Source organism: Silurus aristotelis (assembly GCF_946808225.1).
Source record: "Silurus aristotelis genome assembly, chromosome: 22".
Taxonomy (NCBI): Eukaryota; Metazoa; Chordata; class Actinopteri; order Siluriformes; family Siluridae; genus Silurus; species Silurus aristotelis.
In genome coordinates this window covers 15,661,251-15,686,719 of record NC_139595.1, presented here as the reverse complement: position 1 = coordinate 15,686,719, position 25,469 = coordinate 15,661,251, and the positions used below count along the sequence as shown (strand labels likewise).

Sequence of the window (25,469 nt, the reverse complement as noted above, 5' to 3'; positions counted from 1 at the left end):
AACAAGCCAACAGATGGCATCACAAGGATGCACACGCAGTCACAGGGAGCACCGGCCCTCATTAATCAGAACTATCTGACACTTATATTAGAGCAAAACGAAAACAACATAAAGGCTGTAATTGTTATTCTCTAGTTTTATTTTTTAGGTTTTTTGAACATAAATATCAGTCATTTGTAGGTATGCATAAGTATCAGCCATGTTTATTTTGTTGTTCTTGCACTCATATATTTCTCTATTGAAAAATAACCTGGTTGCAGACTAGGGTTTTAAAGGCACTGCTGGGATTCGAACCCAGGATCTCCTGTTTACTAGACAGGCGCTTTAACCAACTAAGCCACAGCGCCACGAAGATCACATGGGAAACGTGTGTGTCTGTGCGCGTGTTTGTATATGTGTTTGTTTGTGTATGTGTGTGCGTGTGTGTGCCTTCATACCGGGCTCGCGCGGGGTATAATTGAATTGCTTTGTGCTGTATATGGTGTGTTTTCGCACTTAGTTCTTAATGCTCATGGTCAAACCTCAGTATCAGGATCTGTAATAGGTGTCAATTCCCTCATACAGCTCATGTCATGTGTATAAAAAAAGTTTGCAATGAAAACATAGTCGCTTTCGTTCAACGTAACACACTTCCCGGGTACGAAATATCAGGATAAACATCTTTTGCATATATAATTGTCATGCTTTAAATGAAACCCGCGTCTTGTCATTTGGTTGTATTGTTTTAAGTATTATATTCTAATATCAACATATTACTGCATAAAAATGCTATACTTTCGATATAACATTATATCCGGTTGTTATTATTATAACTTGCACCAAGCTTTGTGATGGGGCACGTGTGCGCGCACGTTAGATTTGCGACTGTCCACGTGTTTGGTTTAAAAAAGAAAAGAAGGCCGTGATTGGTGGAAAGTGTTTGAAACGCGCATGCGCTGTGCGAACTCAAAGACGGTCTCTGAGACGGACAGAAAGCAGAACGGACTCGGTGAGCTTCACTGCTCAGGTGAGTGTTGGAGGGTTATAATAAAAATAATATATATAAATATTTGTATTTTATTTCATCACATTATATACATATACATTCATCATATTTTTGTCGCATGCCAGCTTAAGACGGTTATGCGTCATGGTTTTTGTTGACTTGTTCAAATAAAAGCTGTTAAAACAGGCTTCAGACATGACAGAATACAATAGAGATTATTTATATTCGTTTGAAGTTAATAAATATAATGATTAAAAGTTATATAATGGCAGAAACACCGGTTGAATGTAGTGAATAAGAGAGACGGAGGAGCAGAAGCTGGTCTGGTGTCATGTCCGACTACACGCTCACTTCACTTCCGTTGTTGTTTAAGGTTTAAATCACTTATTAACTTGTTTTTATACGCAGTTTCCGGGTCCTGCAGTTTATTCAGATGTTTTTAACACGATATTAATCATTTCCTCGGTTTCTAAACACTGGAGAAATGCGGAAAACTGAATCTGAAGTGACGCGTCTCGAGCTTCTTGTCACCTCGTCTTTAACGGATGGATAGGGGTGTATCGATATCGATACTCTCGATACTCGACAGAACCGATTCTCATTAAAATATCGATCGTACTTGGAATTAAAAACAAAATCAGTTTAATATTTGTGACTGGTGTATATCTTGGGGTCACTCCATTCTCTGTAGGGAAGGACTATCTAAAGAATGTAAAGAGAAAAAAAAATCAATTGTAGTCTATTTAATATTAATACCGAAAGAAGACAAACCAGTATTAGGAGCACCTGGTATTGATCAAACACATTTTTGGTAAGTGATATTCTCGTATGTGACGTTAGAGGTTCATTAAATTGGAATAATTTGTTAAAATGTTAAACGAATGTCATTCATTTATCACTCGGTAACATTTCCGTTGTCCTCTGTCCCGGTGAAGCAAAAATTCAGAATAATTTTTATTGCCAAATATGTTTTGCACGTACATTATGGCGTGTTGGTGGTGTAAAAATATGAAAAAAGAAAAACTACCTATAGCTTGTTTAGGGGATGTAAAGAGAGGCAGTGCAAATATTAATAATAATAATAATAATGTATATTAATTTCAAGGTGCAGCGTTGCAATATAGTAGTCCATTTTAATAATGTAATATATATGAAACAGTGTTCGCTGATTTATATGTATTCACACCTACGAGAAATTTAGTTTCTTCAGATCTATTTGCGTTTTTACGTTGCAAGTCGATGTGTAAGGCTGTTTGCCAGATGCTTTAAAGTCTTTAATGATAAATATATTCTGATCCATATGGACACATGTTTAGAATACCAAACACTTTTGGGAGAATGTATTGTGGAAAAGTGATGGGAGGAGGAGGAGGAGGAGGGATCTTAAAGTCTGGATCTGTGAGGCAACAATGTAACACCACCTACATGACTCCAGTCACCTTTATTTCAAAATCAGTGTTTGGGTTTAAGTGGGTTATGGGTTCCTTTTTGTGCACAATTTTCCTAGTTTTCAGGTGGGATTTCCAGCATTTATGTTTATACTATATTGCAATAATAAAATTACAATGCACTAATCAGAGTATGGATTGTGCCAGAATTTCATAAGTAACATTTAGTTTCAATCCCGTTTGCAAGACTTCGAATCCTATGCACAGGAGCTGCAAGTGTAATTACAGAGCATTCACCGATCAGACTTCAATCTGAAAATACAACACTGGACTGAAATAGCTTTTTACAGTAAGGAGAAAACACAGTGTGTCATGTCAGATTGATGTCATGTTCAGCAGGAACACTCGTGTGTGTGTGTGTGTGTGTGTGTGTGTGTGTGTGTGGTTTAATAAATGTATGCAGGGGTGCGTTTAGTTTTCATCACTATCGTGCTAGCATTCACAGCCGTATGATTTTCGAGGAGACGTGTCAGTTTCGAACCCGAATGAGTCTCCTGAAATAGAAAACTTAATGAAACCCTAAGATCGATTCTTGATTTTTCTGTTTTTTTTTTTTCCCCTCTCAGGACAGCAGTCCCACGTTATTGTGACATGGAGAACCTGGAGGAGGATTTGACATGCTCCGTTTGTTATTCGCTCTTTAACGATCCACGAGTGCTTCCCTGCTCCCACACCTTCTGCAAAGTTTGTCTGGACAACGTGCTCCAGCTCTCCACTAATTTCTCCATCTGGCGCCCACTCCGCCTTCCGCTCAAGTGCCCTAATTGCCGTAGCATTGTGGAACTGCCGCCCAACGGCGTGGAAGCTCTGCCGCTCAACGTCTGTCTGCGTGCTATTATAGAAAAGTACCAGCGCGACAACGAGCCGCGGGCGCCTTCCTGCCCCGAGCACCATCGCCAGCCTCTGAATGTCTACTGCGTTCAGGACTGCAAGCTCATCTGCGGCCTGTGCCTCACTATTGGCCAGCATCAAGGCCACACCATTGATGATCTGCAGATGGCATACGTGAAGGAGCGTGACGCCCCGGCGAAACTAGTCGAGCGGCTCACGGACCGGCGCTGGGAAGAAGTCTGTGGCTTGGTGGAGAAGTTAGAACAGGAAAAAATTCGACACGAAGGTCTGATCAGGCAAGACCGTGAAGCTGTTACAGAGTTTTTTCATGCGTTGCAGAAACTCCTTGAGCACAAGAAAGAGGCGTTTATGAACGTTCTGGACAGAGCCAATGAGCAGCTCGCCTGCACTTATAAACCACTGATTGAGAAGCTTAAAGATATGAAGGAGGAGCAGCTAGAGCTTATCTCAATCATCTCGGGCATCAGTGATGATGAGTCAGCCCTTGTGTTCCTGGAGAAGATGCATCATTTGAGGGAAAGGGTTAGCACTTTGACCCAGACGGAGCTACCCGAAGTCCCCACGCTCCACATTTCACCCTGCTTAGAGGACTTCTTCCAGGAACATTGGGCTGACGTGACTGTTGGAAGGCTGGATGATGGTCCAGTTCCAAAAATCTCCTGTCACGTGAAGACACAGTCCACCAAAGAGACAAAGCCAAGAATAATTCAGATTGAGACGATCAGGTCTATGACCGGTTTGGTTTTTCTAATGGTGCTGCTGTTTCTTTTGCTTTTTTGGTTAAATCCAGTCAATGGTCTTCTCCAGTACTCCAATCTCTCACAGATCAGACAAGCAGTTACGGGTCTTGCTCATGAACTCTATTTACCACTACAAGACTCAGGGACGTTTCTGTACTGCCTGCTTCATGACCTGAGGTTAAAATTGAATTTGTATCTATCAGCTGTAGGAGAGAGCACTTCTCAGTACGTGGCCTTCTTTTCAAAAACGTTACGGTTATGGTAAATACCACGCACGGAGCAAAAGCAAGGTGGGGGAACAGAACAGTTCTAATTCATCTGAATGAAATCGGGCCGGTTGAAGAATGTGTTAGCAACTAATATTATATTACACACTGCTGCTGTTTCAATTTTAATTTCTAAATTTTTCTACTGACATTTTAATAATTTGTCTGCCTGAGATTCTTTCTTAAAGGAACAATTTTAAAAGTTTTTTTTAGAAATGAAACCACATTATACTACTAATTTATACAAAAGTAAAGAAGCTATTGATTTATTTACCCAGAAAGGGTGCAGCACAAGAGCTATCACTGTGTGTGTGTGAGAAACATCCCCAGTCTACGTCCAACGGCACAGCTGACTGAGTGCACACACGTTCAGCCGAATGAAAAAAGTCATTTTAACAATGTAGGAGTACTAAGGTGCCTAATAAAGGACAAAAATCAACAAGTGAAGACACGTCTGCAATACACGTGTACCATGGTATAGGCTTAACAGACCAAATACTTTTAGCAAAACAGTTCTGTGTTAAAATGTCCGTCTACAAAACTTAACTATAGGAGGTTTTAAAGGTTCAGTACAAAATTTACCATCAAATCAGCTGCGAGAAAATGATGCAACAATACACAACTATCTAGATCAGGGGTCACCAACATGGTGCCCACTGGAGGACCACATAAGTCACCCGTGAGCCTTTTCTAAAAATAGCTCACCATAGTGCCACTTACCAGTAAACTGCATCAAATTTTTTTGTTGCTATTCTTTTTTTAAATCACACTTGCATTGGTGTTGCATTAATAACAAAGGCAAATTTCAGAACTTGTGTTATTTTAACTTGTGTGCATCAAACTGGTAGCCCTTCACATTAACAGGTACCCAAGAAGTAGCTCTCAATTTCAAAAAGGTTGGTGACCCCTGATCTAGATAGATGTATTTAGATCATCTTAACCTGCCCATTCCTACAGCCTACATCCATGATTTAGTTGTAAAATAAAATGTTTACAATAACAGCAAAAGCCGTTAACAAGTTTCTTTTTTTTAAACGACTTCTTTCGGCTTCTCCCGTTAGGGGTCACCACAGCGGATCCGCCGCATGTTTGATTTGGTACATGTTTTTATGCTGGATGCCCTTCCTAATGCAACCGTCCCCACTGAAACTGGCTGGGGTTGGTTCCCTGACCGGGGATTGAACCCGGGCCACAGCGGTGAGAGCGCTGCATCCTAACCACTAGACCACCAGGGGAATAGTTGAAAACCCATGCTCAAGTGAAGTCGCCGCACTGGGACTTAAACCCAGAACCCACTTTCAATGAGTGGAACCGAATTGGAAGGTAAGTGGGCCATGAAAGATTTACATTTTACGCTTACATTTAGTGCTTTTGGCAGACGACTATCATTTATATCATGTATACAACTGAGCAGTTTTGGATTAAGGGCCTTGCTCAGCCCAAGAGCAGTGTAATGTTAAAGAATTTGTACAAATTATCAACATTATATCCAATAAAATAGTAACTAACATTACATGTGATTAGATTTAATTTCAGAGCCTCACATGAACCTGTTCTTAATCGTGTAATAGGTGATGATTAAGAGTAACCTTAAACCCATAGTTTATAATGATGGCACTTCAGCATGATAATTTAATACTTTATTCAAAATAAAAATGTCTCTAAATACTTTAAATGTGTGGTACAAACAACACACAAAGACTTGCATTTAATATGTTTTATATAAAAATTCACTTGTACAAACAGCAGCATTTTTAATTAGGTTAAATGGGTTTAACCTGCACAGGAGAAAACGTGGAAACAGGTGCGAAAGGGAGAGATTTTAAGATTCTGCTTAACATGGATGAAGACAGCGGTCCAAGGATATATGTATATTTATCCTGATGCAACCTCAACGTCTTTGAGGACGATGGTTTTGGGGTTGATGCCCACGTTTTTAGTGGTGTTGTGCGTTTTATAGATGCCGATCAGGCGGTCAGCCATCTCAAACATGTTGTTCCTCAAAGAGATGATGATGAACTGAGCATTCTTGGTTTGTTCCTGATAAAAGAGAAAAGAAAAAGGTATGAGTTGTTGCTTTACAAAAGAGTAAGGACATTTTAAAAGTTTGAAGCATCAAGTATTCAACTGTTTTCACTAAGCCTTAATTTGGCCCAAGAAATCACAATAATAAAATCTAAAACAAACTATTAAAAGGAATGGGAAAAAAACAATGTTAACAGATCTGGAAGACCAAATCCTCAAAATAAAAAGATGACAAAAAAAACCTCACATATATGTAGCAGGCCACAATGGACACGTTCTTAAAATCCAGAGCAGCGTCGATCTCGTCCATGAAGTATAGAGGCGTGGGCTTAAAGTGGTGCAGTGCAAAGACCAAAGCCAAAGAGCTCAGGGTCTTCTCGCCTCCAGACAAGTTATAGATTTTCTTCCAGCTCTTCTTAGGAGGACGCACACTGGAAAAGGAGGGAAAATTTTAAAATCTTACAGCGTATTAATTTTTCATTTAAGATATTTTAAACTATAATTACTACAATGCTGATATAAAATTGTTATAAAGCAAACTATTGTTTGTTCATGCAAAGTAAAAAAAAGCGAGTTTTGTGTAACATTTGATCACTTTATATGTATCTAAAGTAGCCAACCCAATTTCCCAGCACTCCATCATTAGCTGAAGGCATTAACTTCGGGGGCCCTTTGCATTTGGTGCAGTGGCGGTTTAGTGTTAAGTCCCTGAGGCCCTCTGGTGTTCGTACCTAAACATGATGCCCTCAGAGAAAGGGTCCAGGCTGTCTACAAGCTCCAGCTCAGCATCGCCCCCCAGTGTCAGCATCTGGTAATTCTCCTTGAGTTTGTTGGTGATGATATTAAAACCAGCCATGAACTCGTTCAGCCTCCGTTTCCTCAGGTCCTCGCAGCTCCTCTTGAAGTTGTCTCTCTGGTTGGTAATCTCATCCAGCTCAGCCACCCTCTGCAAATAAAGCTCCTCCTGCATGTACAAATAAAAACAACATGTTACAAGACTGCAGCAACCTAGCACAAGCGACTCATGAGTCTACTTAAGTGTCCACCTTCTGGATTGCATCGGACACACCGGTGTTAAACCATTTAGATCTGTAGCCATCTAATTTATAATACATGATTACTATGCACAAAAAAGAATAAACAACCAAGCCACTCTTTCAGCTGGCAACAAGGTCAATATTGCAAGTGATTTTAGATTAAAGAAATTTTCCCTTTACTTTTCACCAGCAGTTTTATGTGGTTTTAAATGGGTAATTAACATTGTAATATTTAGACCAGACCATCAAGCTGCATCATTCTAGTATTTATGATCAGAGTTTTAACACTTCCAAGAGATATAGCAAAGATAATGGAAATCATGCCTATATTCAAAACACTGTCCACATACCTTCTTCTTAAACTCTGCTATAGCTCCCAAATTGGGCTTCATCTGGGCACAGCGATCCTCCAAAAGAGCAATTTCGTTTTTGATGACATCTGGGCTTTTAATGGCCTCCAACTGCTCTGTGGTCAGCTTAGGCAATTCCTCTGCTGGTTTATCATCAATCGAGTGCAGAGCAAGCTTTGTAGACTGAGGAGGAAGAAAAGAATAAACTACAATAATACTGTAATATTTAGACAGAACCACATGGGTAGTTTACGTAATTGGGTAAATATAAAGTTGCCTAGTTCAAGCGCTCACCTCTTTTTCCCAGTGTTTGATCTTATTCTGACACTCGGAGATGGCCGTGTCGATTTGCTCCACTTTCAGCCGAACATTTAACGACTCTTTCTGTAAAACATGCTCTTGTTCCTGAAGGGCCTTGATCTCCTGCAAGACACCCCGATGCATTTCCTGCACTTCGGGCAGTGCCTCCTAAAGGTTGAGGTATGTCAGTAGTTACACACCAAAGACCATGAACAGGCATATGAATAATCAGATTTATTTATAAAAAAATAAAAAAAATAAAAAAATAATAATAATAATATATATATATATATATATATATAGGCTTAATTTCTGCCCTGAGAGTTAAAGTCTCACTTGCAAGTAGGAGGTGGTAGCTGACTGGTTAAGGCATTGGACTCTAAATCAGAAAGTCATGAGTTCAAATCCCAGTACTACCAAGCTGCCACTGATGGGGGGGCCCTTGAGAAAGGCCCTTACCCGCTCAGTTGTAAGTCATACTGGATAAGGGCGTCTGCCGAAAGCCGTATATTTAAAGTAAACTCATGCTATATATGTTAAATAGGATGGTGCCATACTATTGTGTTTGGTTTTTCCAAATGCCTACATATTCCTGATTTAAAAAAAATAAATAAATAAATAAATAATAATAATAAAAAAAAAAAAGATAAAAAAAAAGACAGTGCACCTGCACAGAAGTTATTGCACAGGCTCCTAATTTGTCAAAGCATTTCCTCTCCCTAATTCAAACTCGTGAGCGCTATAATTAACAATAATTAAAAATAGGTAAAAGAGGTGCAAACTATATATTAATTTATGTGCACATCGACATACTTCAGCCTCCTGGCAGGACTTCATGATCTCTCCTGCTTGATCCTCCAGTTTCTTTAGCTGCTCTGTGAGCTCCTCCATCAATTTCTCATTTTCTGCGATCTCGGTTTCTAGTCGTGTAACAGTCTCCTCTGCCTTTTTTAGATTACTGTCAAGAAAACAATCAGGTTCGCTGAATGGACAAAACTGTATATTATAACTTGCTTAACTGGAAATGGTGGACATTGTAGTTTTCCAAATAAGAAAACACTGACCATTTTAGAGAAATAGATGCTCAAAGCCTTTAAAAAGGAGATTATCTTTTTTAAAATATTTATGTCAAGTTGGATTATTAAAATTTATTAAAAAGGTGTTTAGCAATACATAACTATTATTGCCACCAGCAATAGTATGTAGGCACAGTAATTTACTGCGTTTCCTCTGCAGATCCATAAACATTGATGGCATAGGCAAACTTGTGAGCAGTTACGAGAGCAACATGCATCTCTTCTCAAAATAAACTGGAGAGATCCAATTTCCTGGATAAGACTACATGAACTTTTTTTTTTTTTTTTTTTTTACAGAACCTCCAGAGTAACTCTTACTATTTTATGAGTTCAGGTATCAGGTTGCAATAGAGCCACAGTCTTGGGTATATCAAAATTAAATAAATAAAGTTGTCAGATTTGCAAAAACCATAGATTGTCAGACTGGTATAATAGACCACAGAGAACACCTACAGTACAAAATCAATCCACGGTGACAAATTTTCAGCTCCGCCTATATGCCATGGCTCAGCTCACATGCTACCCGGGCAAGAATTGTAACAGAATTCAAGACATGTATGATTTAGTGGTTGAAAAGGCAACAATATGACGAATTATGGGCAATTTGCTGAGTCTGGGTACACTGGTAGACCAAAAGAAGAAGTTCACATACCGTCCTGCTGTCTTGATGGCCACTTGGGCTTTGGTGATTGCTGAAGAGCATTCATCTAGCTCTTTGTTGATTTTGTCCAGTTTGTCCTGTTGGGCCTTCAGCTTGTGACTGTTGATGTCCACAATTAGGTTGTGGAGTCGTTTCACCTCAGCTTCTACCTTTCCTGCCTTGTTGGATGCAGCCTCATAATCTTTAAAAGACAAAATTAAGTGTGACTGAGAAAGGTTGGTCACAAAGCAAAACTCATAAGCTTCTGTTCCAGAGGTACACAGCACTTTACACTATAATAGCTCTCCTGTTTCAATGTGACTCGGCTATAACAGCACTAACGCGTGTTAAAGTACCACGGTGGCGTTGACCATACAGTGTTATTACACTGAGGTCTTACTGTATGACTGCATACTATAAAAAACAGCAAACTTACTTTTCTTGAAGGCTTCCAGCTTCTTCTCCATCTGTTTTTGCTTGGCTTTGTCAGGGGCAGCAGCGATAACGTTTGCTTCCAGCTCCTTCATCTGAGACTTCAGGTGAATCTCTTGCTCCTCAAGACTCTATAGAGAATAACACGAATCTAAATTTGCAATGCTTTGTGGAAAACCGTGCTGTCCTTCATGTGGTGGCGTGTTTTGATTAAAATGCACGGAGATGTTAAGATAACACGAGTATGTGTTCTTTCCTTTTAAAGCTGTCAGGCATTCTGCGAGCCTTTTCGAGGTGTGTATTTTGGCTGACCTGAATGCTGGCTGTGTATTTCTCCAACGTGTTCTTCATGTCTCTGAGCTCTCGTCTCTGTTTGTGCACGCTCTCCTCGAGCTGCTGTTTCCTTTGCTGCCAGCCCTGCAGCTGCACCACCTTCTCTTTTAACGCACTCTCCATTTTGTCCAGCTACACACACACACACACAGGCACATGAGGATGTGGTAAAATAGTGGTCTAAAATGTGCAACAGATGGAATCGGGTGGATGATCTCACCTGTTCCTGTGTGACTTCAGTGCCAATAGAAGAGCCCATTCTGCCTTTCATTACACGTCCTCCTCCTCCAGTCATAGTGCCTGAGGGAGAGTTAAAGAAAATAGTCATTAGAGAATCAAAATAGTGCTTTTGTGTTATAAATCACACAAACTATTTATTTTTATTACCAGCCTGTTCGATGATTTGTCCCTGCAGAGTGACCACTCTCCATCGTTTGTCTTTCTGGAAGGCCACTTTAGTTGCCTGCTCCAGGTCTTTAGCCACTAGTGTGTCTCTCAGGGCAAAATAGAAGGCAGGACGCACTGAATCATCCTTTACTTTCACCATATCAAACAAACGGGGAATGTTCTCTGGTGTGGAAATGGTTTTCATGTTTCTCTCCCAGACCTTCATCTACAACAATAATTAAATAAACAAATAAATTTATAATAATTAAAAAAAAAAAACTTATTACACCTCAGTATTTATATTCACACAGTTTACAATAAAATACTGGTTATGCATTTGAAAACAAATGTTTTTTTTTTAAATTGTCTTTTTCCTCAAGCAAAATATCAGTGAAACAGAGGTCAGATTGCAGAAGCTGATTTTCATACAGTAAACAAGCCAACAAAGTAGAAGTGGTCTGAAATCTGGTAGTCTAAACAACCAGATTGTATTTATAGCCTGTTATTTTTATTTATAGTTATCTAGCAGGCAAGATCTAAACCAGAGAAAGAAGATAAAGCCTGTCTGATGTAGCATCTCAAGTCAAGAGGCTTTTATCTTGGAAACGTTGTATTGTTTCACTGTGTACTGAACTGTAAATGGTTGGAATGACAAAGCCTACTTGAATACTTGACTTAACTTGAGATGCAAACCACTCATAACACCTAAGAACAGACATGTTATCTTAAACACCTAGAAAACATCTCAAAAGTCTGCCCAGTTCCTGACTAACATTCTGTGATGAGATGAAATGAAAATTAACTTGTATGGCTGCCTATTAAATTGGGTCACTGTTTATTAGGGATATAACGGTACACGTATTTGTACCATTGTAATGGATTTTAACATTTGGGCGATAGCAAGCGTGGCACTGTCCAAATACTTATGAACCAAACTGTATATTTTAGCAAATTGCATTTCAAAAGGAATAACCAAAGCCCTACAGCATCGTTTTCAAATTCCTTTACGAGCTGCTGTAAACAATACATCACACAAAAATTCATTCGTACCTTGTCTAGACCAATAAAGGTCGCCACTCCGATATTATGGGCCTTAAGGAAGGTGACACATTTCTGAGCAGTGTCAATGGTGTCCACCACAATATTATCAAGTGCGCCACAGCTTGACGAGATTGCAATGTCATACTTTTCATCAATGGCTCCCAGATCACCCTGAAGTGAACCAGAATGGAAAAATCCCTTAGTTATGCATAAAAGCAAACACTTGCTGATAAAAACCTTTGAGCATTGTTGCATTCTGTAGCTCACCAGACGTCCCAAGATGCCAGGGATCTTGCCACTGAGTTTCTGCTGCATGAGCGCATCGAGTACTTTGCCTCGGCTACGAGTGGAGGACAGAGAGGATTTGGCCTCTTCAACCTTCTGCCTCATGTCCCTGACTGTAGCCTGGGTCTGTCCATCCTGCTCAGAAATTTGCTTCAACTCTTCCTCATCCTGCGCACACACGCACGCACAAAATATTGACTTATACATTAAAAAGCCACCAAGTATTCAATTAAACATGAGCAAAGAGCTTGTCAACAAGTAAGTCCCAAAGCACAAATAATATAAAAAAATATCTATAAAAAAAAAAAAAATTACAAATTAAATAAATACCCTTTTAAGCTCCTGCTCACACTTTGGCACTTTGACCTTGAGCTCTTTGATGGCAGCTCTTCTGTCTCGGAGTGTGTCAGCAGTTCCCTGTAGAGCGTCTTTAGCCTGGTTAAGCTGTGAAACGGCTGTGTTGTGCTGACTCAGGTAGATGTCCAGCTCGGACTGAGCAACATCCATCTGCGAGCGAGTCTCATTCACAGCTTTGCTTAGCTCCAGAAGCTCCTTCTCTTTTTGCTGAGGAGAAGAGGGCAAAGTTTTGCTTAAAAAGGTACATCCATATAATGTAGTTATTGCCTAAACTGTTATTTATATGTGCACATTTACACCAATTTTTTGGAGGCCAAACTCAGAGTGCTAAATTTACACTTATGCACATCTAACATTCTCTGAAACAGGCAGATTTAGTGAGATTTAGTTGTTGTCATTGAGGAATAACAAACCTCCTTTTCCTGCTGCAGGCCACTGGTTTCCATCTTCAGACGCTCCATCACCTGGGCCAGGGCTGCTTCCTCCATAACCTTATCTTCTTCTAGCACTTCTTTCTGGGCAGAAGCCTCAGTGATTATCTTTTCACTGCTTGCAGGAATATTTTTCACTTCTTCCAACTGATATGTGTGTGTGAGAGAGAGAGAGAGAGAATGAATATATCTTAAATGTATAATGCATCATTGTGGATTAACTTCCACCAGTATGTAAAAGTGTGTAGTAAGGCATTATCATTGCTTATCTGTCTGCATGTAACTGATTAAGTATGTATTGTTACCCTGTAATATCTACTGTGATGCAGGAGATGTAAAAATCAGGGTGGGGGTGAGACAGTCCCATAAACGATTATAAAGCACAGCCCTAAGGAGTGAAATTCGCCTGCAATTGTTACATAAAGTCATACTTCACAGGCATCTCACAGAACATGGCACCCCAGGGAGCCAAACTGCCCCGCTTCCATGACCCCTAAAAACACGTTCCTATTTATGACTGACTGTTTTGGTTTTTACGAAAGCCCACGCAGGAGGGGGAGGGACCGAGAAAGATAATGCAAAACAGTAGTAAAACTGTCATCCTTTCAAAGTTAATAGAACAGGCAATGGTTTTGGTCTGTCCACAAAATCACAAGCCATAATTTAGACATTACAGACCGACAGTGATCATATTAAAATAAAAATTTAGCCCCGCTTTATACACCATACAACACCATTCTCTAAAGAACACACCCAACTGTAAATGTTCAGACATATAAAAATCACAGATTATCTACAATTATGCCATAAAAATACAAACAGATCAAACAAGAACAAAAGGTGCAATTTTAAACCCCAGAATGTTGGCTGCAAATGTTTTGCACTTCCTGTGAAGCACCACTCCCACACTAATAGATGTCAAACCGACTTGGGTCCACACAGCTGAATCAGATTTCATCATTTGCTCATACTCATGTTGATGTAAGATGACAGTTCCATTCATCCAACTCATTCAAGCTACTTGAATATTGTACGAATGGAAATCTCTTTAAATTGCAAAATCTGCTTAAAATTTGTAAGACACAAACTAGGGAGAGGGCACAAGTTTCATCCCTAAAAAAAAATAAAAATATATATATATATACACTGTATATAAAACTTGCGGAACATAGTTAAAATCCGAGCTCCCTCAGGAGGCGGACTGCAAGTTTGTTTTGCACTTTTAGTGCTTTTATTAATCAACCTAAACCTTTATTACTAAAGCGATATGGATTCTTTAGAATTTTAAGTCCAGCTTCAAGTTAAAGTATAAGTAGAAAGTCAAGTTTATATTAAATGTAAAACACACAGACACACACATGTACAAATCTGGTTTATCCAAATGGGGTCTAACAAATGTAAACAATTTAATTGATTTCTCAATTTAATCAACATAAAAAAAGTATTAGATAAATTTGATTTATTCTATTTTGTTTATATATTTTATCATACACATATACATAAATAAAATAAAGCATCATAATCATTACACTTACTTTTTCCTTGTCCTTTTGCAGCTGTTTGTGGAGTTTCTTGGTCTTGTTCTTGGTGTGCTTAAGCTTCTCACGCACCTCCACATCCTGAAGGTCCAACTGAGTGAACTTCTCCTTCTGGCTCTCAATAAACTTGGTCAGCTTGCCCATTTTCCTGGAGAGACAGCGATCTTTGACTAAGCTATGACTGTGCATATGCTACCATTTCCATGAAAGCAGAAGGTGGGGTAATGAAATAAGTGTACAAGACAAGCACTTCAAATCACTATTCTTTTAGCTTTGAGAATATACCATATGCTATAGAAACTATTCATAGGGCCAGTACCATAAGCCAACCATCCGAATAGTGCAGTGATTGTAGAAGACATCATGATGCATCTAACACACACGCAGGGGGAAAAAACAGAGGCCAAAAGAGTCAGGCCCTGTGTGATCTTACTTTTCCACATTCTTCAGGGCTTCATTCTTCTCCTTCATTTCCTCTGTGAGCTGGGTGCTTTTTTCAGTCAGTCCCTTGGTGTCCTCGTGGATCTGTTGTTTTTCTGCTTCCTTTTCGGCCGCACGCTGCAGCAAATCATGTCTAATTTACAAAAAGGAAATAGAAAAAAATAGACAAAATTCTGAACAGTTTTAATTGTAGACACTCATGACTTTGCAGGCCAATGAAAGACTCTATCACACTTAGATATAATTATTACCATTTTGATAAATGGATTTAATTTCCATTAAGACCTATTAAATATCTAAAACATGGGAAAAGGTTGCTATGAAGGGGGTTGTGTTCAAATATCTGGGTCACTGGTTGAGGCATGCCTTAAAATAAGTAAAACCAAACAAAAACAAAAAACCCACCAAGCAAAAAAACAAAACGCTAATAAATGCAACCTTTCATAAAAGTCAAACTATCAAAAACAAGTGTAGTTTAGTGTTGTATTTTTGTTCCTGTGAGCCTCCATGAAATTCACTGGACTTGTTCTTCAATTGTTTTAAATGAAACGACTTATTATTCATTAAATATTTGTAATACGGTATCACTACACAATACTTACACATTAAATCATTTTATTTAATTTTTACACAACTGCATAATGCAGACATACTGCAATTTCCAGATTCTGCCCCATTATGAGTGCAGTTTTACACCAAGTGTAATCTGTGTGAACACTGTAATAAACTCAAATGGATTATGCCTTCAGACTTGCTCATGGATTCCGGTTTTAATCCATTCAGCAGCACAATGCAGCAAATTACTTATGAGCCATAAAATCTAAATTGTTAATCTACCAGGAAAGCCAGAGGGGAAAAAAAAGCTTTAGCTCTTCCACTTTTCTCTCCCATAACTTTTCATCAGGTCTGAAATTATTGAGCGTGTATGTGGACCTTACACATAGAACTGGCAGAGATGGCTTCTCTTCTTAAACATGTCATTCTCCAGAGTGAGAAATTCCACTGCTTTATTCTTTTCACCCTCCAGAGCATTCTTCTCCTTCTCAACCATCTTGACACGATTAAGCTGAAATGGAAAAAGAAAGTGTCACTTCAACAGACCCTTTAATTCTAAGTAGACCATTCTAGGCAACATCAGAATGATTGTTTAGTAGCATTAAACCATGTGGTTATGCAGGTTAAACTGAGTGGAAGTTAATCATCAGCCTCCTCCTCCACCACCACCACCACCAATCAACCATTAAATTAAAACCACATTGACAAGTAATCTGCAGAACATTGATCACAGTGGCACCTGTTTTGCAATATACAAGTTAGTTTTCCAAGTGTAAAACAAAATAATGGGCAAGTCTAAGATTCTGAGCGACTATGACAAGGGCCAAGCTGTGATGGCTAAATAACCGGGTCAGAGCATCTTTAAAACACCAGGTCTTGTGGAGTGTTTCTGGTGCATAGGAGTCAGGGCCCACGAGAAGAGATGGCACCAGAGCACACTATGGAAAGGAAGCAAACCGATGGGGGTAACGTTCTGCTAGTCAAACCTTTGGTACGGACATTTGCATGGATTTACCTTTGACACACAGCACCTACTTAACCATTGAGGAGACAAAGTTACACCCCTTCATAAGAACAGTACTACCTAATAGAAGCCGCATCTTTCAGATGGATAATTTTAATCTAGAGGTGAGAAGAAGAAGAAGAAAGGAAAAAAAAAAAAAAAAAAAAAAAAAAGGCCAAGAATGGTCCAAATTCAACTGATCATCTGAGTCATGCTGGACAAATCCATTTTGACCCACCTCGCAACTTAAGACATTTTGCTGCCATAGAACCTTCAAAAGTCTTGTGGTTACAGGACTTAAAAGGTCTAAGCTGTTTTGGAGACACTAGAGGGACTCTGATTGGTGTATATAGTACAGTATCTCTCAAAGATAAGTACATCCCTCACATTTCAAATCAATTTAAGAAGCTTTATATTGTCATTTCAACAATATATAGCTGATGCAGTACACAGTGAAAAGAGACTGTTTATCCTTAACCCTGGTGCTACATAAAAACATAGAGCCACATAACAGAACACAGAGCTAAAGTAAGTTGTGATCCCCACATAAACTGCATCATGTGCAACCTAGTGCAAACCATTTTAGTATCTTCTCATGGGACAAGACTGCAGAAATTAAACTTGGATATAATTTTGGGTAGTCAATGTGTAGCAGTACAGATTTACTGTCCTCTGAAAATGACTGAACATACAGACATTGTCAAAATAACTAAACACAAAAGTGAGTACACCCAAAGTGATCACAGCTGTACGTCATCTAGTTTGTTTTTGTCTGCTTGTCAGAAGCCTCTTCTGAAGGTGGTTTGCAAAAAAAAACAGTTTGATGAAGACAACCTTTGCAAGAGCATGAATTACTGGAACCATGTCCTGTGGTCTGAAACCAAGATAAACTTGTTTGGCTCAGATGGTGTCCAGCATGTGTTTCGATGCCCTGGTGAGGAGAACCAAGAAAACTGTCTTGCCTACAGTTAAGCACAGTGGTGGCAGCATCAGGATCTGGGGCTGCATGAGTACTGCTGGTACAGAGGAGCTGTGGTTTATTGAGGGGTAACATGGATTCCAACATGTACTGTGACATTCTGAAGCAGAACATGATTCCCTCCCTTCCAGAAACTCGAACGAACAGCAGGTTTCCCACATAATAATGACCCAAAACAATCCGCCAAGATGACAACGGCCTTGCTGAGGAAGGTGAGGGTGACCAAGTATGTCTCCAGACATTAAACATAAGCATCACAAACTACCAAATATTTCTTGAATAATCTTTAAATTAAATATCCATTGTCCATCTCATCATTACAAGCATCACTTCTCCAAACAGATGATATTAAACAGATTTTATTTGTATTTAAATTTAACATGCAACTGAACAAAATCCTAAATTGTCTTCCCTCATACATGATTAAAAAACTACAAGACTACTACAACAGGTTGCACTGAGAAAAGAGAGGTTTCAAATTGTTGCCAAATTACTGACAGACCTAGCCTTTCAGTGCTAATTCAGACTGAATTTTATTCTTGCTGTGGCCTGCAACTTTAAATAACATCCCCCACACAGTGTGAAAGTTCACTTTGTGTGCAGGTCAAACCACCGGAAGAGTGCCATTATTTTCATTATTTATATTTTTTACTCTGTTCTGCCATTAAGGTCCTGTGCCTAAAAGCGAGTGACACAATGCATGTTACTGCACTCATCCAGGACTACAACATTTAGATCAGGCTTTTAGTCTTAATGTTAGTCTACCAGTGTAGATTTATTCATTACTAGAGACTCAAAGCACCTTTGTACGTCGCTCTGGATAAGGGCGTCTGCTAAATGCCGCAAATGTAAATGTAAATTTAACAGATTGTTTGTTTGTTGTTGGCATGAATTTGTTTAACAACGTTTCTATCTCGTAATTTTTCTTTGAATGATTTCGCAACACAAATGCTTTACATGCCTTATTTAAAACTTATTTGGTATATGAACAGATTATATATTTCTAATACAGTAAAATGTTTTACTTTTAAGTCAGCTCAGTAATACTATGCAGATATTATACTCACTAACGAGTCATAATATTCATAAACTAAATTGAGTGATGTAAACATGAAAATATAAAACTTACTGTAGTGCATAATTTGTCATTTAACCATCAATGTGTAAAACTAAGCTGGCTTACAACGGAGTAAAAAAACAAACAAACTAAAAAAACAAAAAGCATGGTGTCTTACCATCTGGCTACCAAGAACTATGAACACTACCTAAACTAGAATTTTTCACACTTTCAAAGTCCCACATGAATTTCGGTCAGATGGAAAGTATAAACACAAACAGTGTTAGAATGAATGACTTAAAGAGGTTCACAAGCAGGTGTTTCCTCTCTCACCTTTTCCCCTCTGTGCTCATTCAGTAGCTCCACTCGCCTGCACAGCGTGTTGATGGGTTCTTTGAGCCGGCAGGAGCCGATGATGTCCTCCAGGTATTCCAGCATGCCTTCGTCATGCTCCGTCTGTCCTTTGGGCTTCATCATCGCAATCTGCTCTACTTCTCCCTGATGAAAATAAGCAGTCACACACATACACCCACATCTTAGACTAGTTCAGCCTACTCTCTAGTGGTCTTAAACACATACAAGGGGAGAAAAAAAAAAAAAGCCTAAATATATGAGAACTAGCACAAAAGACTCTATATAAAAAATATAATATACTAAGCTTATTGTTTAAGGTTAATGTACAAAATACATTTGATATGCTGATTCATGCTCATTAAAAAATTATTTTATTTGCTAAATTACAAGTTTAAACTATTTTACCAATGCTAAGACAGGCATGTTGAGATGATCTATATATATAAAAAAATAAATAAATAAAAACCTACTAGAAAAGTAAAAAATTTTAAGAAAATCTTTGCACATAAGCCAAACAACTAAATCATTGTCTAAAAATGTTTGAGCAATAAAAAAAAAAATATAAATAAGTATATTTAAAAGCATGGGATATTTATCTAAACTAAGGCTCAGAATTAAACTAAAAATACAATTGTATTTCTGTAAATAAAAAAGGGGGAAAAAAAAAACACAGACAGGCACAAATTATTATAATATCTGCAAAAGCTATGATTTCTTTAACAGGACCAACCAGTCATAAAACAACACCCCTACCTACTCTCCTCACCCACAACAATGCAATTAATCTACATTATTAATGCATTAATAGTTTAATGTTGATGCAGGACTACACTAACAAAACAGCTATCCAAAACAACAACAAACAAAAAAAAAAGATACAACCTGCCAGGTTGCAGTAGACTATTAAACTCACATTAGCAGCATACTTACTACAAGCTCAACAAAAAGCAATACTTTAATGCTCGGCAAAGGTTTCTAAAACAAACTAATAAAAGAGAAAGAAAGAAAGAAAGAAAGAAAGAAAGAAAGAAAGAAAGAAAGAAAGAAAAAAACAAACAAAAAAGTAATAAATACAAAACAAATAAAGTCAGACGTTAACAAAAAGATGACCACAAGATAATATTCAAATAAGCTGGGGAGGGAAGAGATGAAAAATAAATAAAATAAAATAAAATATGAGTGTGCATGACCCTGCCTCACTGAAGCAGCACAAGTAATATTGGGGTTAGACTGTATTTTCTCACACACCAATATTTACGTGCTGCTAAAGTGGGGAAGGTATAACATAGGACTGTTGAACTCTGACCTTATTTGGGTAGCTCAGGTGAAATTTGAAATGATAATTTCCCCCCTCAAAATGCAGCAGGAGCTCCGTTATTGCAATCCCCTTAAAACTCTAAAGCAGCAAATTATGGTTTGCACCTTTTTGCCAATGTTGAAAACCATGATGCGCTGCTATAGCAGTCTAAGGTCTGGGGTCATGTCAGCTGCGGTCCCACCAGATGAAATATCTATGTAATTAATGTTTTTAGATTTTAAATTCACCCTTATATTTAAAAAAGGCCAAAAAAAAAAAAAAAAGGGTCAGCAGTAAGAGTATAACAAAATAATAATGGTCATGGATTAAACCCAACTTATGCATTAAAAGAAAAATAAATACATTTGAGAAAACAGACTTACCTGCAAAATGAGAAATCGGTTATGGTCAAGGTCAATGCCATGGCTACGAAGCAAAGTTCCAACATCTTTGAAGGTTGCCTTTTTGCCGTTGATATGGTAGGATGAGGAATTATCTTTACCGGCAGTTCTTGAAACGTAAAACTTGCTGTCGGGGATGACATCATAGTCATCTCCTTCCTGAAATGGGGGAGGGGTACAGACACAGCAACAGAGCTCTTCAGCACTTGCAGCAAACAGCTGAAATTATTGGACAAGCTGCAATAAACATAGTGCAGTACAGAAATGATGGCTCCTGATCAGCTGTCAGACACACACTCTTCATGACTGCACATTTGCTTCTAGCAAAGCAAAAATCTAAAATCGTATGTGATGCAGAAAACTAACTATATAATAATAATAATAATAATTTAAAAAAAAAATTACAAATAAAAGGTGGTGGTGGGTGGGGTCATGGAGGGGAAGTGGGGACTGTATATGCAAATAATCAAGTGGGTGTGTGTTGTGGACACTAAATAGAAACATTTTATTTTTATAATTATTGAAATGATTATACAATTCTTAAAAACATTGCTCTAATATTTTTTTAATATATTTTTTTATTTTACACACACACACACACACACACACACACACACACACACACACACACACACACACACACACACACACACACTTCTTCAAAGAGCAAAAATACATTCCTAGAAATTAACAAAAATTAATAAATGTATAAATAGAAAGTACACTAAAATTGAATCTACATGTGCGAAATAAGGGAGGTTCTAAAAATTCAAATAAAATCTAAACATACTGCCTTTAAAAAAATAAAATAAAAAAATGCACAAGAAAACTTTTTGCTGTCAAAGTTTTTAAGAAAGTTACAAAGCCTTTTTTTTTTTTTTTTTTACCTTGTCGATGATCTTCTGAAAGTGCACCTCTACAGTGCAGCTCTGGATGTCCTTGTGCCCGTCAGAGCTGTGAATAAGCACAGAGAGCTTTTTGGACCTGATTTTCTGAGCTCTGTATCCAAATACGAAAAGCATTGAGTCGATCACGTTTGATTTGCCGCTGCCGTTTGGGCCAATGATGCAGGAAAAGCGCTGAAAAGTGAGAAAATGTTTCATTATTAAGAATATAAATTATTAATAATAATAATAATAATAAATGCCGCATGAGGACACCTAATATATTTTTCTCTAAGGTGCTCTTGAACTCTAAAATAGATTTCATTCCTTAACACTGATGTATTTTACAAATGTATTAAAACATTACCCTTATAATTTATACATGTACAATAGTAACCAGTGTTTACTGAAGCCAACCTAGTGCTTTTTTATGCTTGTACATTCCAAGAACTAAACACAGACATTTCTTACTGGACTGCTTGTGCTTTTTGCTTTCTTTTTTTGATGGTTGGATTAAACTTTCAATCCATTTGTCCAGTTAAACCAGTTAACAACTAGAAGACCTCAATAACAACTGTAATTTCCCTTGCATTGCAGGGATGTAATATCCACAATTAAATAAAACAGAAATAAATGAATAAGGCAGAACCCTTAACTGTGTTTTAAGGAGTCCTGGCCTCGAAAACACACTTTGAGAATGAGAAGTGTAAAAATTTCACAATCATAACTACTGTAAAGAGCACAGTAAGGACAAACTAAAATGGAGGGTGAGATGTGAAGTGAGAAAACACTAATAAGGGAGCTGTTCGTGAGACTAAACAGAATAACTGTTGATGATTGTGACTTCATGTAACACATTTATTACATTTTTATTACCAACAAACAAAAACAGTTGCCTATAAAAGTTCACCAACAGAGTCTGTGGTGTAATAAAACGTGGTCGCTGTACCTTATGAAAAGGCCCCAGGATCTGCTCCCCGGCATATGATTTGAAGTTCCGATTGACAATGTGTGTGATCATGAGGCGGGGAGCGCCCGGTTCGTTGGTCATCGCAGGGGGTGGGGGTGGAGGGATGCTACCGAGAATCTCATCCAAGCTCCGGCTATCCACCGCTTCACCATCGGCATCTGCAACGGGGGTGGGGTGGGGATAGAGTGGGCAACTTTAATTCTGCACCATTCAAAACCATTCGATTTTGTATGTAAAGGCACAAGTTAGGGGGAGGGGAGAGCACAAACTAAACAAAAACTAAACAAACAAACAAAACAGGCAAAGTGAAAGAACAAAGGATTGGGGAAGTTACACATTGCACTTAAATGATCTTTTCCAGATCTTAACAGGCATTTGGTTTTTTACACATTTTGATTATTAATATAAACATGCAGGGAAATCAAAGTTTTCATGAGTATTGTCAACATTGATTATGAAAAAAAATAATTACTAAATATGGCTCATTGTATTGTTTTAGGCTGGTGGCTCATTACCATGAGACTTCTCTCAGACAAAAAGACAAACAGTCTGAAACGCAGTAATCTCTGTATTTTAACTAATGAGCATATTTTTCTCATATAAACAGAACAGCGATCGTGCAACAATGACAAATCACTGAAATAAAAAGTCAGAGCTTCAACCATACACACACGATCAGGATTTTGTTTTCCGAGTGGGGCAAAAAAAACCAACAACTAAACAAAACAAAGTTGTTTTGCTTATATTAAATAACCCCTTTGTTACTTACCATTGCTCTGCCGTGCGTCCTGATCATTTGCGTGTACTTCATGAGTCTTTATTTCCTTCATCTCATCATCCGAGTCATCCTGAGACACTTTCCCCCGGGACTTCGCAACCGAAGAGCTTTTAGTTGTTTTCGAGGGCATGTTCAGAAATAAAATCTGAAGAAAAAAAAAATGACAATCAGGAGAAATAGATCCGAAAACCAGAGCAGATGCTCGGCGTAGCCAGTGCTCGTCCATCCTTAATCGGGATGGAAAGGAAAAACTAAAAGGAAAAACTAAAGAAAAGGGTGCACTTCGGCAACAAAAGCATCCCTGAACATGCGACGATGCATCGCTCGATTATTTTCGTGCGCTCCATAACACACAGAAAACTTGGTTCTTTGTTTGTTGTCAGTGCGCACACAACCTACGTTCGTTTAAAAAACAAAAAAAGCACACGGTCTCCTTAAAAAATAGCTTGTTTAAAGTCGATATACCAACTATTAAAAAAAAATTTAAAAAAAAGAAACAAACAAAAAAATAATAATAAACCCCCACTATAGCCTTGATAAGAATAATAATGAATAAAATAAGCGCGCGCGAAACAACTTCCTCGTAATTTGGTCTGACAAAAGTAATCAAAGCAGGCACGAGCCAAGTCCAATTTAAAAGTAGCGAATTTTCCACCCCACCCCGCAAAATATGGTTTTGTGTTGCATGATGGCCAGCTACTACACGCACGCACTCACACACACACACACACACACACAGCGCGCGCGCAGACAAAGCGCGAGCTGCCACAACGACGAAAACACTCATGGTGACGTTTCTCTGTCAACTCCAGGCAGCACGCGCCAATGGACGCTGCCAAACACGCCGTTTACTTTAGCTAAATACACTCTCACACCGTCTGTAAAGTCATTTCGAAAGGCTGTTTTTTTTTTTTTTTTTTTTTTTATCACGGCGAGGAGATATTATGCACCACACACACGCAATCATTGGACTAAGTAAGAGTGGCGGTGACCCAGCGCGCGAGCTGTCACAGAACCGGCAGACTGGAGGTATTGTGTGTGCGTGTGCGCGCGCGCGCTGCACATCAGCTTCTATTTCAACATTTAAAAGTCTAAAAAAAAAAAAAAAAAAAAAAGTGTAATAACGGTCGAAGCTGCACGAGCGCACTTACAACATGGCAAGCGGGCTGATAACTGAACTGTATGCAAATCGAGCTTCATACATAAATAACCCACTACCTGCCTTCCTACACACTTTCCCAAGTACTTTCCCCATCTCCCCACCTTCCTAACTAACTAACCTCCAGCTACCACCCTACCTACCCACCCTCCCTCCTACATAATAACCCTCCTACACCGCTACCATGCTACCTACCTCCCCTTCTACATAACTAATTACCGTCCTAACTAACTGCATACCCTCCTACACAACTTATTACCTTTCTCCCTACTTTCATATCCACCTAACTATCTACCCTCCTACATAACTAACGACATACCGACCCTCCTAACGACCTACTATTCTGACTACCTACCCAACATACACAACTACCTACCTAGGGTTGTGGACAGCCCCCTTTTCCACTGACATGTTATCCGCTTCCCGGTTGTACCCGAGAATTCTTTTTAAAACAACACAAAAATGTATTTGTTTTTGCGGAGTAGAAATGCATCTAATAGCAAAAGAAATGTAAAAAAAAAAAAAAAAAAAGCTTTAAAAATCGCTACTTGGTTACAGTTGAGGAGAAAAACCTCATGACTGTGACTAGCCGAGCTGACTTCACTAAAACAGCGCTGAGAACCGGTGATATTTATATATACACAGCGTTCGTTATATCAGTGAGATAAACATGTAACACAACTGCGTGTGCGTGTGCGCGTGCGCGCGCGCGCGCTGCTCGGCAGATTTAATGGCACCGGTTGACGTTTATGTTTCCCTCGAAACTAAGGTTAAATTATAAATACAAAAAAAGTCCCGCTCACCTTAAAATTTTTGCCGAATATCTTTAGCTCACACTGTTTGAGTGTTCCCCGCGGTAATCCACAAAAATGGAAGTCGTGTAGTTTAATAACAAAACAAAACAATAAGGAAGAAAACGCAAAAAGAAAATCCTCCTGTTCGTTCTCAGACTCCGCCGCGGTGTGGAGAGAAAAAAAAAACCCAACTTGAAAATGGCGCCTAAATTCGTTACAATCTGCCGCAAAGCATCATGGGAAAACATATCAGTCGTCGCTCAGAGAGCAAATT

At 38.6% G+C, this 25,469-nt stretch overlaps 3 protein-coding genes across 5 annotated transcripts in view; 1 reads left to right on the top strand and 2 right to left on the bottom strand.

Annotated features, from left to right (window-relative positions):
* Nucleotides 1-25,469, bottom strand: part of nmd3 (NMD3 ribosome export adaptor) — a 286,762-nt gene that overhangs the window by 121,266 nt on the left and 140,027 nt on the right. The window lies entirely within an intron of this gene.
* trim59 (tripartite motif containing 59) lies at nucleotides 930-4,579 on the top strand. Of its 2 annotated transcripts, none has more exons than XM_083525395.1 (2): nucleotides 930-1,020; nucleotides 3,000-4,579. In XM_083525395.1, exon 2 carries the CDS (start codon nucleotides 3,025-3,027, stop codon nucleotides 4,288-4,290), a length of 1,266 nt encoding a protein of 421 aa, XP_083381521.1. In that variant the 5' UTR covers nucleotides 930-1,020; nucleotides 3,000-3,024; the 3' UTR covers nucleotides 4,291-4,579. The 2 variants fall into 2 exon arrangements, with proteins under 2 accessions (XP_083381521.1, XP_083381520.1); XM_083525394.1 differs by having other exon boundaries at nucleotides 948-1,006; nucleotides 3,000-4,307.
* smc4 (structural maintenance of chromosomes 4) lies at nucleotides 6,005-25,412 on the bottom strand. Of its 2 annotated transcripts, none has more exons than XM_083525525.1 (24): nucleotides 25,205-25,412; nucleotides 23,234-23,387; nucleotides 22,444-22,622; nucleotides 21,498-21,689; nucleotides 20,593-20,769; nucleotides 18,892-19,056; nucleotides 15,903-16,030; nucleotides 14,957-15,097; nucleotides 14,521-14,671; nucleotides 12,968-13,132; nucleotides 12,528-12,761; nucleotides 12,180-12,365; nucleotides 11,922-12,083; nucleotides 10,872-11,097; nucleotides 10,705-10,784; nucleotides 10,464-10,616; nucleotides 10,156-10,282; nucleotides 9,732-9,921; nucleotides 8,817-8,961; nucleotides 7,998-8,171; nucleotides 7,704-7,886; nucleotides 7,048-7,280; nucleotides 6,564-6,747; nucleotides 6,005-6,331 (listed from the first exon to the last, which is right to left on the bottom strand). In XM_083525525.1, the coding sequence occupies exons 2-24, from the start codon at nucleotides 23,370-23,372 to the stop codon at nucleotides 6,167-6,169; spliced, it is 3,879 nt and encodes a 1,292-aa protein (XP_083381651.1). In that variant the 5' UTR covers nucleotides 23,373-23,387; nucleotides 25,205-25,412; the 3' UTR covers nucleotides 6,005-6,166. The 2 variants fall into 2 exon arrangements, with proteins under 2 accessions (XP_083381651.1, XP_083381652.1); XM_083525526.1 differs by lacking the exon at nucleotides 25,205-25,412 and adding an exon at nucleotides 24,394-24,411.

Coding starts and splice junctions, on each gene's coding strand:
- smc4 (XM_083525525.1), bottom strand. CDS start 23,372: ATGCCCTCGAAAACAACTAAAAGCTCTTCGGTTGCGAAGTCCCGGGGG. Junction 12,762..12,967: donor GCCTGCAGCAGGAAAAGGAG/GTTTGTTATTCC, acceptor TCTTCTCCTCAG/CAAAAAGAGAAGGAGCTTCT. Junction 12,366..12,527: donor GTGAGCAGGAGCTTAAAAGG/GTATTTATTTAA, acceptor GTGTGTGCGCAG/GATGAGGAAGAGTTGAAGCA.
- trim59 (XM_083525395.1), top strand. CDS start 3,025: ATGGAGAACCTGGAGGAGGATTTGACATGCTCCGTTTGTTATTCGCTC.